Consider the following 18,836-nt stretch of genomic DNA (forward strand, 5'->3'; position numbering starts at 1 on the left):
CGGGCGAGGCGGAGCACAGACCCAAGGGTCAGGCGAGGCAAAGCCCGCGACCTCAGGGTCGGGCGAGGCGGATTCCTCCTCCAGAGGCCGAGCGAGGTGAAGCGTAGGCCCAAGGGTTGGGCGAGGTGGAGCGCAGACCCAAGGGTCGGGCGAGGCGAAGCATAGGCCCAAGGGTTGGGCGAGGCGGAACGCAGACCCAGAGGCCAGAAGAAGCGGAGCTTGCGCTCCGGGGGGTCAGTTAGAGCTGTAGTCGCGCTCTTGACTGCTCGGATGAGTCAATGTTGATGGTCATTAGCTCCTCTTTGGGTACCCTAGTATTGGTCCCCGACACCCGTCCTTCCCTTGACCCCCCCCTCCTCTCTCTCTCCGACTCTCCGCGTGGGCGACACACGGGAGCTGAGATGAGCGGATGAGGATGAGCACGCCCCAGCGCGCTTCAACCTTCAGCACCCTCAACCATCGGCCCTAGCGCCCCCGACCGTCGTTTGGAACACTGAAACATTTGGAACATACTGTTGCAACATATGCAACATCCAGATACAAAACTATTGCAACATACATCTCGAAATAGATGAAACATTTTGAACAAACTCTTGCAACACGCCTTTGCAACACTTGCAACATGTGCAACATCCTTCAATCTACTTTTGCAACATCAAGATGAAACAATTGCAATATACATCAGAAATGTCTGAAACACTTGAAACATACATATGAAACATAGGGGAGGGGAAGGCCGGGCCAATCGATTATGGCCCTCTGTGTCGGAGCCGCCAACGAGCCGCGGTGCGCGAGCACCTCCACACCACCCACGCTCGTGGGTGCCCTTCGCTCGGCCGGAGAAGACCTAAGACGCCACGGCACATTCGCCCTAGCGTCCATGGCATGGTCAGCGGCGTGTGCAACGATGATGGGACAAGGACGAACGGACAGCGAGGGAGCGAGCAGCACAGGTGTTTGGGATGGGCGCGCGGCGCGGCCGGCAATGGGGCGTAGGGCGGTGGGGCACGGCGTGGCAACCGATGAGCGCACGATGGGGGAAGGAGTGCGGACAATGAGCAGCCACGCTGCTTCGTGGCTGAGCAGATAAGCACGAAGGAGTTGGGGGCCGGGCACATAAGCACAGAGGGAGTGGTGATTTTGTTTTTTGTTTAGAGCCCGCTCCTAATGAGCCCTGTCCAGACGGGAGTCATGGACGGACACCCGAGTTGGATCATTATCGATGAGCAAATCTCTTATCCTGTGTCTAATGATGAAAAAATATACCAGTTCTAAAACCGACTAGGTTCCCATTGGGTGAGCAATTACAATTAGTCAGAACACTGCGAGTTTTTCAGGAGATGCTCACACAGGAGTGAAAACGTCTAATCAATTATAGGCTCCCTAGCCACCAGTCACAGCATTTGCCATTTAGCTACATTCAGTTTCAAGGGTGCCACCAGTCACAGATTCAGCATTTGCCATTTAGCTACATTCAGTTTCAAGGGTGCCACCAGTCACAGATTCAGCATTTGCCATTGAGCTACATTCAGTTTCAACAAGTAAACCAAATTCAGAAAACTGAAACGTAAAACCAGACAATTGCTTTAGGTTCAACCCTCCGTCGCACATACAATACCCACTGAATCTCAGAAACAATCGCATGGAGAGAATCAATTCCTTATAAGAGTAGGTTACCAATCGATCAACCTCTTAACTGACACCTTGTTGATATGATATACGAATCAGCTTACACCTTTCAACGGTTGAGTAAAGATGGGACAGAATGAGGAAATACACTAGCAAAATTTCTGCAGATAGCATCTTCCTAATTTCCAACCCTGACTGGTACATGGCCACACGCAGACTACCAAACACTGTCTCCGTCAAGACAGCAACGTGCGCCCTTGTGTACAGAAAACACAAGCTTAAGAGGAATCATCAGCTTCTAGGTGCATCAAGCCTTCTTTGTAAACTTCAAACTCATCACACGACCAGCGGCACACAAGGTATAAACGGAATGTTGCCATCTGTATTCCAAGCAACCGCTGCAAGAAAGAGAAATCAAAGGGGGCTCAATGCAATGAAATAGAAAAGCATAAAATGGGGCAGGTTTTGGTTTCAATGCAAAATGGCCACATGCCTTCCAAAAGTTGCAATAGAGATGATACTGGACTACTGGAACACCTTATGCACAGCAGATTTCAGTAATGAGCGAATAGTGAATTGTCAATGGATATGTTTTGCAAATTGCAACAGACATAATTTAATGGGGTGGGAATGTAATTCTGGGCAAATTAAAATATGGTTCCTTTAGATTGATCAAAGTTACATAGCGAATTATGACATATATTCTAAATCAAACATATGACAACCATCGCATAGTAATTCATACCAGAGTCTGTGCTGCTTCTGGTGAAAGGGGCTTTCCTTCCTCACAAATTACATGGTCTGCAACCAACTCTACAACACCTGCACCAACAATGGTAGACTTTTTAATAACACGTTTCGTGGCAGATTTCAAGCATTTGTGTAACACAGGGGAGACTACAAACCTTTGTTCAAGCGAACTGGAAGTCCTTGCTTCCGTAGAAAGGGCTCAATCTCATGTGTGAACTGTTCCAGAGGACCTTCCTTAAGCTCCACCTGAGGCATTGTAAATGTTATTAAAAAAAATGGTGTAAATTTGGTGAAACATATTATACAAGAAACTAAAAATGGCATTAACATCAAGAATAATAACACCTGAAGCAGGCTAAGGAGCGATTGCAAATAAGTTTCATTGTCAAAGTACTGTTACCCTGGTGTGAGTGATACGATCAGTATATATTGGTAATACATTAACACCAAGAGCCTAAACTTGGCATTGGTCATGAACCAAGATTCCAAAAGACGCTAGGCGCTAGGCCACTTCCTAGCGCGGATTAAACGTAGATTAAACGCGATTAAGCGTTTGTGCTTTTTTATTTGCTTTAATTTTTTTTTTCTGGCAACACGTATGACTTAGATTAGATTCCCAACTTCAATCTCAGAAGACATTGTAACACATTGCGATTCTGATTCCAATTCTTGCAAACTTGCAAAGAAGTGGTGAATGGACTTGTAATTTTGATCCCCACACGTCATGTTTCCCTTTTCCCTGGCTCTTCCGCATGCTTTTTTGCTGCCCGCCAGCCTGTGCGGTCACAGATAGCGCACCAAGCCAGCCATGCCACCCCTTTTTTTAGTGTTTCTGCACTGCTTAAGCACTGCCTCACGCCTACATGCACCGCCTAGATGTGTCCAGAGTTTTATTGGTCGCCCAGGCACTAAACGAGACGCTAGGGGTCCGTTTCAGGTTCAATCGAGAGTAAACGTAAGTTTAATTAGGTTTTTAAGAACCAGGTCATGAACATGGTCTTCCTGTCTATTTGAACAAACCAGGGATATACATGAAAAGCAAAACTAGAATACCATCTCTGTCGCAGTACTTCCTGTCCTTGCAAAATCATGCTCCTCAAATTCTCGAAACATCCTGCCAGTATGATATATAACCATAGCAATATTTATGTAGGCTAAAACAAGAAATGTAAGTAATGGTGATGGCATACGGATAGTACCTCTCAACATCATCCCTTGGAAGATTGGTAAAGAACAGACCAGAGTCACCTTGAAGGAACTAAACACAGCGAAGTTACTTTCATCAAAACCTCATATTAGTGGTCTGGAAATTGGCATACAGTGCCTACTGAATTGTGAAAAGGAAGAGCTCGCCTTGGAAAGTTTGTGGAGGCCTGTTTTAGCTTCATCAGCAGGTGAACGCCCCAATGCTATCTGCATGACCTTCTTTCCAGCAAGAAATATCCTGGAACAGAAAATGCTGCAGCTATCAAACAAGTGGGAGCTAAGCCTTATTAGCATTTTAAAGGGTTCGGCTAGCATTGTGCCCTTGTATTAGGAGCAATGTGTTCCAGGGGTGCACTATGTAGCATATAAAACAAAGTTTGTTGATTCGTGTAAGATGTGGAGCAGTTGAATATTGCTTGGAAGGGTAAAATGGATGACCAGAGCAGAACCAAAATTAAGCCCTGTCCACCGTAGCATTCGGACAGACAGAACGGCATTGCAGCAGACATGTGGGCGCCATACCTGCTAGAGGATTTGAGCTGCTCCCTGAGGTCCTTGAGCTTCTGATTCCTCATGTTATCGTAGGTAAAAACATAGGCGCTGCTGTATTTGTCGATAGCATCTTTGATCTCGGCGACTACTTTGCCCTTGCGCTCTAAACCCGGCTTCTTCTTGGTCTTCGACAAGGTCACTGCGTCCAGCGAGCAGAGAGTCAGTGTGCATTAGCATAATTTACAGCAAGGCTGTTGTGCAAACTAAGTATTGAAAGCTTGTAAGTATTTGCTCTGCTCTTGATCACTCTAGATAGAGAAGTAAAAAAAAAACATGCAAGAGGGGGAAATTACCAAGCAAAATTTGGTGCGAATACGAATGCACAGAAAAGACAACTCTTTTCAGAAAGCACAAATTTGTATAGGCAACAGCAATCGGCGAGCCCACAAGCGAGGAACGTACAAGGAACCGCTACAATGTTACACGAACTAGCGCCCGCCCCAGGTCAAGTAGCATAACACGGTGCATCCCCTCCATGGAACACAGCGCAGTGGTGTTGAGGAGAGGAGCTCAAGGGACGGAAGGGGGGAGGAGGAGCTGAAAGGATGGGAGCTCACCTGGGCGGTTGCGCTTGGATTTCGGCATCGCCCGTCCACTCCTGAGCTGCGGAGGCGGCGAAAGCTACGGCGGAGACGGAAGCGGCGGCGGCTCCTCTCCTCTAGGGTTCTTGTCGTGAGGGCGAGCACGAGATGGTGGCTGAAGAGCGGCGGCTCCCTCCTCTTTGTACCTGAACTGGCCTTGGCCCATTATTATTCAAAGCAACTCCAGCGCACTAGGCAAAAGCGTTACAGCCCAGCCTCCAGATCGGGCCGGAGATATCCATCATTCCTTCTCTTTTTCTGGGCTTTGGCTTTGCAATCTTTCTACGGTAAAAAAAACGTCCGAATGAATGGACCGACCCGCGCGGTGTGATGACCAAGAGAGAGAAAAAAAAGAGGGGCACATGTTACACTCACAGAGCCCGCACCTGTTCTAACCGCAGGTCAGCGCACTGGAGCGCATGCGACCACTTGCTTAGCGTGGGGTGCATGCGCGGTGACCAAAGAGAGAGAATGACCGGCGTTGGGAGTTCATGAGAGGAGCGTTGGGCCTGCCTCTGCATGCGCCATTTTTGTTGCTCCCGTAACGGGTGACCGTGGACTTCGAGCTCCGCACCGACGTATGCGTTTCAGGTGTATGTTTCATACGGAGTACGTTTTATCCGGATCTTATATGTGTTTTATCTGGATATTGCATATGTTGCAATGACTATATACGTATGTTGCAGGTGTATCTTCCAAATGTTTCAGCTGTTTCATCTGGATCTTGCATGTATGTTTTCATCTGGATGTTGCATATGTTGCTGTGGCTATATACGTATGTTGCAAGTGTATGTTCCAAATGTTTCACCCGATTCAGACGTATGTTGCGAGTGTTTTATCTGAATGTTGCATATGTTGCAGCAGCTATACACATATGTTGCAAGCGTATATTTCAAATTGTTTCACCTTGTTCCAGTATGTTGCGGCAAGCGTTGCTCCCCATGCGCTCTAACTCCCGGCCACGCACGCGCTACACGCACCCACCCAGCGTTGTCTATCTCTGTCGTGCGGGCTAGCTCCAACAGTCGGACATAGCGCACGCAACGGACGGTCAGTGTCCAAAGCCAAGCACTCCCTGGTCAAAGTGCGTGCGCGTATGCAGATCACCAAAAGTAGGCCAACACCCCCAACGGATGTAGAACCAGGCGCCTGCACCTCCTAGTGTGGCCCCCCACGGTGCAACATGCATCCGGGTCAGCACATGGGTACACACGCTGTGCTCACCCCTCTTCTCTCTCGCATGCAACTGGACGGGCCCCACGCACATGCTCTCCTGTCCAGGCGCCGCAGCAGGCGCGGGGGTGCAGCAGCACACGGGCAGGCACAATAACATGCGTAGGCGTCCGAACGCTAGCATGGCTGAAAAAAAGGTAATTTCTTGTTCTCAACCAGGTTTGAAATGAGGGTGTTTCTACTCGATAATGGCATCAAGGGAATAACAGACACTAAATTATGTACCGCCCCGATTTTTGCTTGAAACCATCCGTGGCATCACTGGAATAGTTGATACTAAATTGTATTAGTATCTTACTTTCATTTCAGAACGAGTGACGGTCTTGGTAATCTGCACTCTAAAACCGTATGGAATGGCTGGTGGAAAAATCTCCAGTTGTTTTTTTTTTTCCTGCCGTGAGACCGTTACTGGACTACCTTTTGCAAAGCCTCCTCATTTGTGCTTATAGATGGAGGATGAAGATCCTAATTAACTCTTACCTTGACTAAAAGTGATTTGGCCAATGTGCCGGGCACAAGGCACTAATACTACATGCTAGATAATGAACATGTGGTCTGTTCTTAATGAATCATACTTGGTTAGAGCGTCGTGCTAATAATACGCGAAGGTCGCAGGTTCGAGACCTGCATTGGCCAATTTTTTTTAAAAAAAATTATTCTTTTCCCTTTATTTTCCAGAAAGATTTTCTTTTCAATTTCAATACCTTTTTCAACTTGGCCAATCACATGTTTTCCTTTATTTTCCAGATAGATCATCAATTCCTTTTTCAACTTGGCCAATCACATGACTTTCTTCCTTACGAGAACTCTGACAAATTCTTTTTACTTTATTTTCCAGAAAGATTTTTTTTCTCAATTTCAGTTCCTTTTTCAACTTGGCCAATCACATGACTTTCTTCCGTAAGAGAACTCTAACAAATTCTTTGTGATTGAATGTGTTATTTTGCTTTCTTTTACTCACACTGTACATCACAGCAAACCACCAAGTATTCAAGTTTCTGAACGCATCACAAAATGCAATGCCAACTCTGCTGCAGTTTCCACCTACTTACGAGCTCCTGCTCTCTTTTCCTGAATATAAACTTATTCCTGCTTTTCCTCTTTCTTAATAATTCTCAAGTTACAAGAATCTCTGCTTAGCCAGGAAAATGGTTACAAGACAAGATACACACACACATCAGGATTGCAGAAGCATTCCTCTCTCTGCACTTTCTGCTCAACTCTGCTCCTGGACTGTGGCTACTTGTTTCAGCTGCTGCTGCTGCCTGCAAATACCACTTGAACGATCGCTGAAATGCTCCTCCTGTCTTCGCTGCTCATGCAACACAGGTTTCTGGCTCCAATGGAATAGAAAACCAGGGCGCCAAATAGCATTGATGCGACAGGAACCGTCAGATTGTCGTCAAGGCGTGTGCTGATCGGGAGTGACTCCACAACTGCTGCAACCAGGGATATGACACCGAAGGCAGCGACCATGGTCCAGCTCTTCTCAACAAACCCGAAAATGCTGAAGTAGCACATGAACCTGGTTTCATATACACACATATCATAGCAGTTTCAGGCTCAGGTTATGTATGCAGTCTTCAGGTTTCAGCAATAGTGTTGGATAGAAAAAGGTAACAGATAGTCTGTTTACTTACAGCACTGATGCGATGAAACCTGCCAAGAACATGGCAATGCTTCCGGCATATGATTTTTCAGGGTTGTGAGGGAGCTTCACACGCCCGAATCGTCTCCCAAATATGTCAGCAACACCTGAAAGAAACAGCGTGCTGGTGTTCAGATTTCACCTGAAGAAACAAAGAGGGAGTTGTGGCTACAGAGCAACCTCTTCTGCTACTAACTAACAGCACAGAATTAGTAGAAAGAAGCAGAGCCAATACCGTCTCCTGCACACAAATTGCAGATCACTGCGATTGAGATGGGTGATGTCCTCCAGAAAACTATTGTTGTCAGAGTTATAGCACAGGCATAATATAAAGGGCCCTTGAGAAGTTCTCTGGAGTCAATCAAGAGGCAAAAGATTGGAATAGTTAATGCCTCATCAGGTCTGGCAAAAGAAAACACTTTTGTTTGAACAAGAAATACATATTTGATCACTGCAAAATACACCTGCGGTCTCCATGCCTGGTCATCGAGTTAAGCACACCTTCATCTTTCATCAAACCAAGTCCAATCACTGTCACCTTTATGATGTTGACGATTAGGATAAGCGGAGCAAGAAATGGAGCAAACACATCATCCGAACTGAAAACGAAAAGAGCAAGGAAAGGAATCATTTGCAGTAGGGTAGATAGACTAGGACTAGAAGAATAGGGACTTTGTTGGTGGCCTAATTTTTACTTTACCTGAACAAAGGCCACATAAGGAAATACACTAATCCGACAGTTATGTGCACCAGTTTCCTGCAGAGTTTCTAGAATGCACAGAGAAAGACATACAGAGACCAATCAGTAAATTCATCTCGAAAGGGAAAAAAGTCAATAAGCTTCGAAATCGAAAGTGATGGCTAACAAATTTTTTTGATTATTTCATAATATGATGACTAGTGAAGCTGCAGTGCTGCACTACTACTAGAGTTTGGTGGTTGACTTTTGAGGGTGGGGTTCAGCCGTTCAGGGCAGCTTGGAACGAACTGAAACCACAACTTCAATCACTACTTGAATCTGTTGTTAGCACAAGCAATATATACCAATTTTTATACGGAGAACATAAACTGTGTTCGTTTAAGGACAAACATAAGTGAATCTCCCAAAGGAAAAGCTCTGATTTAATCGGCTTAATTAGTAGTAGCAGTACTAAACTAGTAAGTCCGAGGAAGCAGCAAGGGAGGAAGAAAGCAAAGCAAAGGAGTGACCTGGTCCAGCAGCGCGCGGTTGGCGACCTCTTCCCAGAAGCGGAGCACGACAGCTGCGGCCACTCCGGTGAGCACGGCGGCGCCGGCGTCACGGAGCAGTGGGCTGTCCGTCCACATGGTCCCGGCTGGCGAGGCGGAGGTACCCAGCTAATAACTGTCGCTGGTCCTGCTGCTTGACTGGATGGATTATGGATACTATGGATCTGTTCCTGTTCCGCTGTCTCCGTTTCATGTTCTGCAGCTCGGCTGTCTCTCTTTCATGTTCTGTTTTACTCCACATGAAAAAAAAAATAAGTATTTATTTTGAAACAATCACATGAACTATGTTGACCAAACTGTACTATTATTATATTACTACTGCTAGTTCACTGCCTGTTCCCTGAGCTGGACTGAGCCAGCCAGCACTGTTGTGAAAATCATTCTCAATAACAACAAGAAGACTCAATTGGTGTCTCAGACCTGTACTCTTGGCTACTCTTTGTAAATAATCTCTTTCTCTGTTGATTAAATATAAAACATACAATTTGCTCTTGTCTTTGTTGCAGAAAAAATAGCAGCCAAATTTATGTTCTTTTAGGATTTCAATTTCCCCCCTAGTTATCTTCTCACGGATTTTCCCATGTGCCCATCATAAACGACTGGTCCATAAAATATGACGTGATTTCCTCCTTGCGTGGTACTCCTATGTCCAATCATTATATTAATATATAGTACTATATTATATTACTTTATTTGACTGGAAAAAAACATGCATCTGAAGTTCCTGCAGCGTGGAGCCAATGTGGACTCTGGAAAAAGTTATTTGAGTCCATGTGAACATCAGAAATTGACACTTGAAAGCCTCTACAAAATAACCAAAACTCGAAACCTTAGTAAAACGGAGGGTTGAGGTCCATCTTTCAAAGCACTGCTAAAAAGTACGAGTGTACAACAATTTAAGTACTAGGTCTCCTTTGGAAAACAGGATTTCTTTCATATTTAGTGTGTTTTCATATGAAAATGAATTGATTCACGTGGAATTGGAATTTCCATATGATTCCTGGGTTAAAATCACTTGTACGTGTGCAAGTTCTACTCAAGTAGTTGTATACAAAGCATTGTCATATCGGATATATTGTTTAGCTTCCCTTCCTTTTCTTTCAAAGTTTTGGGCTAGGAGCCTTGGATGGAGATGCATTGTTGGTAATATATTTTTATCTCTTTATTAAGAAGTGAAAGGATCAAGATGCTCAAGAGGGGATGAATTGACTAATTCTAAATTTCTTTGCAATAATTAAACTCTACGGTTAGCCCAATTAATCCCTTGTGCCTAGAAAGTGTTTCTATTGATCTAACACACAAAAGTTTAGCACCCTAAGTTCCAATCCTACTCTAGCGTGACAATTCTAGGAATGTAAATGACAAGAATTGAATTGCTCAAAGTAAAGAGAGAAGGAGGAACGCGGCGATGTTTTGCCGAGGTATCGAAGAGTCGTCACTCCCCACTAGTCCTCGTTGGAGCACCCGCGTAAGGGTGTAGCTCCCCCCTGATCCGCGCAAGGATCAAGTGCTCTCTACGGGTTGATTCTTCGACACTCCATCGCAGTGAATCACCCACAACCGCTCACAACTTTAGTTGGGTCATCCACAAGCACCGTCGGATGATCACCAAGCTCCCAATCACCATCAAACTGTCTAGGTGATGACGATCACCAAGAGTAACAAGCACGAACTCTCACTTGACCACGACAAGCCTAATGAGAAGGGTGGATGCACACTTTGCTACTCTTGATCTCACTAATGAGGGCTTTCTTTGGGATTCTCAAATATCAATCACCTCACTAGGACCTTGCTCTTCTTGGCACTCTCAAGGATGTTTCTCAGCTATTGAAATGAGCAAAAGTCACCACACACACGAATGGAGGAAGTATTTATAACATGGGCTGAAAAACAAACCGCTATGTGCCTCTGCAGGGTGACCGGACTCTCCGGTCATGTTAACCGGATGCGGCGATCAGTTCACCCCGAACTCCAGTGTTTAAAGTGTGACCAGACGTTGGCCAGCGTCCGGTCAGCACTGACCGGACGCGTCCGATCATGATTTTTCCTCACTGGAACCTTACTAGAGTCGACCGGACGCTGGCCCTCAGCGTCTGGTCACTTGACCTCTTAGCGTTCGGTCGCACCAGACGAAAACACCTTGGTCAAATGAACTGATCGGACCCTGAGCCAGCGTCCGGTCACACTGGAGCCAGCGTCCGATCAGTATTTGACCCTCCATTCACTTCCAACTCTCGATCATACGTGAATAAAGTTTGCTCCATTGGATCTAAGAGCTATTTTGGAGCTACCTAGTGCTGGATTTAGCAAGTGTGCACCACACCTAACCCACTAGACTTACCTAGGTCAAGCTACCCGTCCATACGCTCTTAATAGTACGGCCAAAGAAAAAACAAAGTCCTAAACTACTCTAAGTGTCTCTTCAACTCCAATCGACACTTAGAACTAGTCCATCCTTAACCTTGTCGTTCATCCTTTGAAAACCGAAACAATTTCCATCGTAGAGGCATGACCACCATGATAGCCCAATCGATCTCCATTACCATGACCTAACTTAATTGCCTCTGTAAAACACACGTTAGTCATAGTAATCGCGTATTGTCATTAATTACCGAAATCCAACTAGGGGCCTAGATGCTTTCAAGAAGAAAAGGTTTGATTTACAACACGGGCCAATATAGATTGTGCACCCACTGGCTTCAAAAGATTCAAATAACTCCAATCTATGGATTACAAGATATACGTAATTTTAGGGGGGGGGAACTCTAAGCTTGTTCTCTTTCTTTTATGAGCTTCTTCTCTTTTGACAAAGGCCCAATCGTATATGAATAGATGTTAGGAAAAAGTTTATTTGACATTCCCTAACATCAGTCAAAGTCCGATTTGCCTCTCTAATTTAAAAAAAAATGGTTTTGAAACCTCCTCCAACTTCTAAAACCGTCTGAATTTGCTCCCTAGATGTTTTTGAGAGTGGTTTTAACTAATGCGGACTTGCTAGCACCTGGATGTCCGTTCGGGGCGCTAGTGTCTAGACGCTGCCGCGCAGAGGGAGCAAACGAGCGCATGGCGCGTCGGGATCGTGAGGGAGCGCACCAATAGTGGGCCCGCGCTGTCTCGGACGACGCCCATGCTGCCCCAAACGTCGTCCGCGCCGCCGGCCGCTTCCCACGCGCATATCATGTGCAATACCCGATCTACTTTTGAACCATCCATATGCAACAGTTGTACACATACAAAAGAAGACAAATGAAACACTTGAAACAAACGTCTAAAACACTTGCGAAAAAGCCTGAAAAACATTTGAAAATCATTGCAAATATATGCAACATCTAGATGAAACACTTGCAAACATATGTATGAAAAACCTGATGAACATACTTGAAACATATGCTTGCAACATCGAGATAAAACACTTGCAACATTCGTCTGGAACAGATAAAACATTTGAAACATACACTTGAAACTTACATGTATAGTCATTACAACATGTGCAACATCCCGATTTACTTTTGTAACATCGATATACAATACTTGCAGCATACCTCTAAAATATCTGAAACACTTGAAACATACTATCTCAACATACGCTTTCAGCGTCACGTCTGCTTGCTGCTTGGACGAATGGAGGCTTGTCGGTGCGGAGCTCGATGCAGCGGAGTGGCGTGGAGGTCGCCGGTGTGAACCTCGTCGGCTGCATGGACCTCGGCAGGGGCAGGGGTAGGCGGATGGAGCATGGCTACAACGAAAGGTGTGAGTATGGGCGGGGCACGCGGCGCGGCGGGCGGCGGGGACGTGGGCGGGGCTGCACGATTTGAGCAGGGGCGGCGCGACTGAGGGTAGGGTTCGTCCCAGAGCAGAGGTGCGCAGCGCGCTGAACAAGCAGGCGATGCGGGCGGGGTTGGCGCGAGCGAGGCGCAAAGCGAGCGGGCGACTTATACATGTCTATCCGGACGGACGGACGACCTATAAGCAGTATTACCGTAACTAATGTGGCGCCATGTCAACCAAATTAGACTACATTTCATAGTTGAAAGGGGTCAATTGAACTTTATCAAAACAATCATACAAATATTTTTATAAAAAGTCCAAATATTTTCTGGAAAATATGTGTAATTCATAATCCTAAAGTCTGATTTAATCTTAGAAAACTCACAGTAAACTTAATTTAGCTTTGAAAAATACACATTTTTTTCTAAAATCATGCTCTATATTATGTTGTGAGAGAATAAACTGGTGGTCAAAATACCTCTAAAAACTTCTTCCGGTCCTAATACACTCGGCCAACATGAGTTGAGACTTCTTCAAGTCCTTATACACCTAGCAAACATGAGCGGAGGTAGTATAGAAAACTAGAGACATGAACGGACAAAAGTTTAGCAACCCCGTTCGGCTGGCAGAATTCTGGCTGAAACTGACTGAAAACACTGTTCTGGCTGAATTGTTGTGAGAGAAAAACACCGTTCTGGCGGAAAAAAGAAGCCGAACAAACTGAATATAGGGTAAGCCGAACGGGGCCAGAAACTTATTGAAATTAAAGGAGATAACTTATGTCTCATTTTATCTTATGTAGTAATCCTTTATTTTACAAAGCTTTCTCTTAGGTAACCATGCATTAGGCATTTCGTTTAACTTGAAGCATCATTACTCTCATATAATTTCTCGTTGTAGATCCCTGGAGAAGTTGCACATTTAAAGAGAGAAAGGAGGGGAATGGGCAAAAACAAGAAAGGATAAAATGAATTGAACCAAACACACCACAAGGTCAACTAATTAACGACGAAGATAACTTCACCTGGACATATGCAATACCAAGAACACACCTTATAAAACGAGTCATACAATATATCTCAAGTCCATTGTTACAACAAATGACTATCATGCTTAATAAGTTGGGGAAGCTGAAATATCCTTTTTATATATGTCCTTAATCATAAAAAAATGAAATATCATCTCTCTTCTATATATGTCCACTGTTACAAATGATGATCATATCCAAATAATCTTAAGTGTATAAGAAATCTTGATAGCACTACTGTTTTTAAATAAGCAGTAATGCTACTTATCAAACATGCACACTACTTAACTACATTCGACATAAATGGTAATTTGGCCAGCTTGGTTAAAAGACAACACCGACAAAAAATTCAGACATAGCCACTTAGAAACATATCCAAACTCAAAAGATCATATATGCATGTATATAGAATGAAAATAGCTCTACTTATATATGCAGATATTCATACTCATATGTGTCTTCCTCTACATAAATGGATAAGTACCACAGGATATCACCACACTGCACTAGCTAGATCATATGGTGAGATCAAGAGTACTTGTCCTTGTTGGGTGCGCTTTCCCTTTTTCCATATTGAGACCTAGGACTTTATGATGACCACCACTACTGGTCCTCACACAAGGAGGAGATGGGAACAAACAAAGAGAGAGCCGAGTATCATCAGTAGCACTCTCTACTTCTTGATCCCCGGCATTCTCCTCTTCTTGATGTCTTCCCCAGGCACAACCTGATCTCTTTATTCTCTTGTCCCCGCGTGGGCCGATATCCAATGCGAGTTCGAGATCAAGAGGATCATGATGGATATTATCCTCATTGCACGCTAGTCGTCGTTGATGATGATTCATGAATTGATCATTTTGATATGATAAACACCTTTGAAGAGTCGAAGCTGAAGTGCTGCTAGTAGCTCTACTAGCAATATACTGAGCCCGGGTTCTAAGGAATGTGTCGGCTTCAGCTGTTGATAAGTAGTAGGGTTTTGATCCAAGAAGATGGTGACCGTGAAGCAAATATGATGGATCATGGAAATTGTTCCAATGATGGGGCCATGCACCAAACCTAGTCCACATAAACCATTTAATGACATTATTAGTTCAAGAACCATGTGCTGCCTGCTTATTGTTGACATAAGAAAAAGTCGTATAAATTTAATGGATTTTATTTGCAAGTAGTGTTCCATGCATGATCAGCCATGGATCCATCCAACTACCTTGCTGACAATATGGTACTAGCACCAGTCTGGCCGTGATGCAAGGAGAGATGGCCGAGGTTGTACGCTTGTCCCCCGTCATGCAGCTGATGAAGATATCTCCATGAACCAGTACCTATCACTGTAAAAGAGTAGTATAATTTACCAATTACCATGTCAAGGGGTAGTTGTATATATACATGATCGATAACCGAGTCTACGAACTGAAACGACCAGAAGTGTTGTTCAAGAATTAGTCTTACCTTGTCCTGAGTCGTCGATCTTCTTGCTCCTATACATCTGAAAATCATCAAAAGAAAATATGGAACATGATGAAATTAACCAGCAAGAAATTAAATTTAACCAAACTAGGATTAGAAGAAGGTATGAAGAGATCTGCATAGATATACTTGGAGATGGCTCTTGACATGGCCTATGCTAAGCCCTTTAACGTTCATCAGTTGAAGAACGAGCTTGGGAGTTGCACCTATGTACACACACAACACAACACAAGCTTGCATGAAATGAACTGAAATCACGAGACAGAGATATTTACTGAAACTAGCTAATATACAGTCAGGAGGTGGTTGCTTACGGTCTTGGCCGCCGAGCCTGTCGACGGCGCGGAGGAAGCAGAGGTGGAGCTCCGGCGTCCAGCGGAGACGGGGGTTCTTGGAGCGGACGTAGGGGCGCACCGACGACGGCGAGGCGCCGGCGGCCTTCATGCCGCTGTCCCCGCCGGCTTCATCCAGCTCCACCGTGCTGCTATTGCTTGAGCTCCCGTCATGACCGGCGCGAGGCACGTCGGCGCCACCAGCATCATCCTCCCCGTCGTCCCCGGCCTGGCCGCCGGACAGCAGCAGCTGATCTGCAGAGCTCTCATCGCAGCCTTTGCTACCTCCAGCCATGTGCGACCGGTGGACGATCACCGGCGCCGGCGGCCAACTCTATCAATAAGAAGCTACTAGCTAGCTCTCTAGTGTAGTAGATGTTGATGGGTGAGCTGAGGTCCAAGTCCAACTCGCTCTTGTGACATCTTGTGTTGCTATTGCATCATGCTGGCCGTCACCGATCTAGCTAACACTCAAAATAGCTAGGTAGCAAGATAGAGAGGGCCAAAACAAAGGTGAGGTCATGGATCATTCTATCCATCTAATTAACTAAATATATGTGTGTGTGTGCGCGCGCGCATATGCATATAAGCATAGCGTTGTGTGAGATGACAAGTGATCTCATATATATGCACACCCCATATATATACATATATATGGCTTTTCTGAAAAGAAGTACTAGTACTAGTGAATCAAGGCAAAAGGCCGGTTGGGAAAAGGTGAAACTACAACCAATCCTAACTGACATTATAGAAAATATATAGTACTGTGTGTGGAGTGTGGACTAACAGTTGCCCTAGCTAAAAGTCTTTGGCTTGTGTTCCATATTGGTCATACCAGGAACTAATCTTTTTGTTTGTATCAGCTTTATTTATTATTTCTGTCTCCATCTGGTACGGCAGGAGCGGAGCAGTATATGTAATGTAGACGACTGACTAGAAGGTACGGTGTGAAAGAGAATGAACAAGGAAGATAATATTCATGCCAACTGTGAATATAAGTCCAATGCATGTGAGACAGAGAGGATAATATTCGTGCGCATGACATGCTACTCCACCAATTCTGAATTCCGATGATGAGTCGGCGCCGCTTGGTGTATGATGATGATGAGTAGGTGTACCAGTACGTCTCGACCCCTGCGCTCTCACGCGCGCTATAGCGTCGTCCTTCCTCCTCGTACCAGCTGAAGAAGAGAGCGAACGCGGCGATGCCAAGGACCATTGGCTGCGTCGAGGGGGAGGCGGAGGTGGAGCATGATGTCGAAGATGAAACTAAGAACGACCTCGTCGTCCTGCACAGCGACCAGGGCACCGACGCCTCATTGCTATCGGCGAGGAGGGGGAGGACAAAGGTGCAATGGCCATGGCGACGGTAGAGGTGCTCGCTACATTCAGACGGCGGAGGTGCACATGACATGTTTGACAGAATGTCTCAATGAGGTAATTAACCTTACCAGAATGGAGATGTGGTGACTGTATTCGAGCTAAGCAGGCAACCAGACCCTTAGCTAAGATAAATAAACCAAACAGGAGTCCCTTGTATTAGGAGAGCCAGGCTTGTGTTAGGATGGTGAGATATATACATACCGACAATGAGAGCTAGGCTTGTATTAGGAGAGCCGGACCAGATCTAAAACACGAACCAAACACACCCATATACTCAAGGATGGTACATGCATGCAATCTGCATATGCATGTATCATTAATTATTATGTACGTATACGCTCAATCCATGCATGCGGGCATATCCTCATCTGTGAATGACAATAATCCGTTGTTCCATGGAACATATGTACTCTCTCTCTCTCTCTCTCTCTCTCTCTCTCTCTCTCTCTCTCTCTCTGTGTATATATATAGACACACACACAACACACACTCTCTGTATATATGTGTGTGTGTGATTAATTGCATGCATATATTTGTAGTACTGTACGTACCTGGGTGTTAGGAAAGACCATTCAAACAAACAAAAGAAAACAACTAAAGCAGGCAACCAGTACAGTTAGGTATAGAACGGTTCCCTCCGTTGTTGAAAATGATAATATATGACTTCTAGCTAGGATAAACTAATGAATAGTATATTTTTTAGACTAATATAATTAGCTAGTTTGTCCTCTAAATAAATGTTAGGGGGCGTTTGGATCCCTTTATTTTTGAGCAATTGAAATATACATAATGGATTAAGCTATTTGACTTAAAATTTGACATTCCATAACATTCTCAAGCTCATAAATAAACCTATCTCAAATTCATAGGGTGAAAAATGAAAATGAATTCTATAGATCACTATGCTATAATTCTATTCTCTAACTTATAGAAATACAACATATAAATATGTCCCTTGTATGCCTAACAATAAATATACAAATATATTGCATAATATAACTATATTAGCTTAATTAATCTATGTTTAAATTATAATTATTAGAATGGATTCAATTTCAGGATCTAAATGGGCCCTTACATGTGTACAAAAACGCGTCAGCTGATAACTGAAGACGCTCCCATTTGGAAGTAGGATGATGAGATACATACTGACAAAAAAAATGTATTCATGTGTAAACAAAATACTGAGTATGCACAAAATAAACAAGCTAGAGTCTTTTAGTTTTGCGGTCCTTGCCTACTAAACTTTCGTCACTCTCTGGCACCATATATAAACAACTTAAAAGGTACTCATCTCAGATTCCCAAAAAAAGGTACTCATCTCAAATAACATGTCACGCTAGCCTTATGATTCGTGATTTTTTTTATCATTTGAGTATTAGCTTTATGATTCATTTGATCTTACTAACATTTCTAGTATTAGCTTTGGCTTAAGTCAAACATTTCTTTTTTAATCATAATTTGTTTAAAAAATTATATAAGTTAACAACACGTACAAATTCGATCTGTTTCTTAAAAAATTATAAGTTAGCAAGATCTATCTTGGTTTCGAATGAAGAAATTCATCTGCACTTCATGAGGAGTAGTTGATGAAGGACGGTGGATGCATCATGCATGCATGACCGGAAAGCTCAGCTAATAACCTACTCCATCTGTCCCACAAAAAGTATCACCTTGTTTGACCATCTGTCTTATTCAAATTTTTATATAAATATTATATATTTTGTTATGACTTATTTTATTATTAAAATACTTTAATAATGATTTATTTATTTTATAATTTATATAAAATTTTTGAATAAAATAAACAGTCAAATACCATGTCCGAAAGTTAAAAACGTCGCCCTTTCTAGGACGGAGGGAGTAGGTGGTTGCGGAAAGTTGAGTGCCTTTTTCTTTTTCTTTTTCAGTCTCAGTCTCCGCACAATCACATTCTTATTGATCGTGACGGACGGCTTTTATTTCCTTGAGGAGGTCCCACTGCTCTGACCTTCGGTCCGCATACATGT

At 44.1% G+C, this 18,836-nt stretch overlaps 3 protein-coding genes across 3 annotated transcripts; all 3 read right to left on the reverse strand.

Moving 5' to 3' along the window:
- Positions 1-1,585: 1,585 nt before the first annotated feature.
- Positions 1,586-4,839, reverse strand: LOC136481343 (uncharacterized). The gene is made up of 8 exons (XM_066478696.1): positions 4,695-4,839; positions 4,108-4,276; positions 3,733-3,823; positions 3,579-3,637; positions 3,433-3,493; positions 2,535-2,625; positions 2,375-2,451; positions 1,586-2,027 (listed from the first exon to the last, which is right to left on the reverse strand). Exons 1-8 carry the CDS (start codon positions 4,720-4,722, stop codon positions 1,908-1,910), a joined length of 696 nt encoding a protein of 231 aa, XP_066334793.1. The 5' UTR covers positions 4,723-4,839; the 3' UTR covers positions 1,586-1,907.
- Positions 4,840-6,910: 2,071 nt separating this feature from the next.
- Positions 6,911-9,350, reverse strand: LOC136481344 (probable phytol kinase 2, chloroplastic). The gene is made up of 6 exons (XM_066478698.1): positions 8,809-9,350; positions 8,300-8,367; positions 8,064-8,198; positions 7,835-7,950; positions 7,592-7,706; positions 6,911-7,476 (listed from the first exon to the last, which is right to left on the reverse strand). The coding sequence occupies exons 1-6, from the start codon at positions 8,923-8,925 to the stop codon at positions 7,200-7,202; spliced, it is 828 nt and encodes a 275-aa protein (XP_066334795.1). The 5' UTR covers positions 8,926-9,350; the 3' UTR covers positions 6,911-7,199.
- A 4,703-nt stretch (positions 9,351-14,053) lies between these two features.
- Positions 14,054-15,967, reverse strand: LOC136481345 (uncharacterized). Its single transcript, XM_066478699.1, has 5 exons — positions 15,427-15,967; positions 15,242-15,318; positions 15,095-15,131; positions 14,853-14,973; positions 14,054-14,701 (listed from the first exon to the last, which is right to left on the reverse strand). Exons 1-5 carry the CDS (start codon positions 15,737-15,739, stop codon positions 14,158-14,160), a joined length of 1,092 nt encoding a protein of 363 aa, XP_066334796.1. The 5' UTR covers positions 15,740-15,967; the 3' UTR covers positions 14,054-14,157.
- Positions 15,968-18,836: the final 2,869 nt, after the last annotated feature.

This window comes from Miscanthus floridulus, chromosome 9 (assembly GCF_019320115.1).
Source record: "Miscanthus floridulus cultivar M001 chromosome 9, ASM1932011v1, whole genome shotgun sequence".
Classification (NCBI taxonomy): domain Eukaryota; kingdom Viridiplantae; phylum Streptophyta; class Magnoliopsida; order Poales; family Poaceae; genus Miscanthus; species Miscanthus floridulus.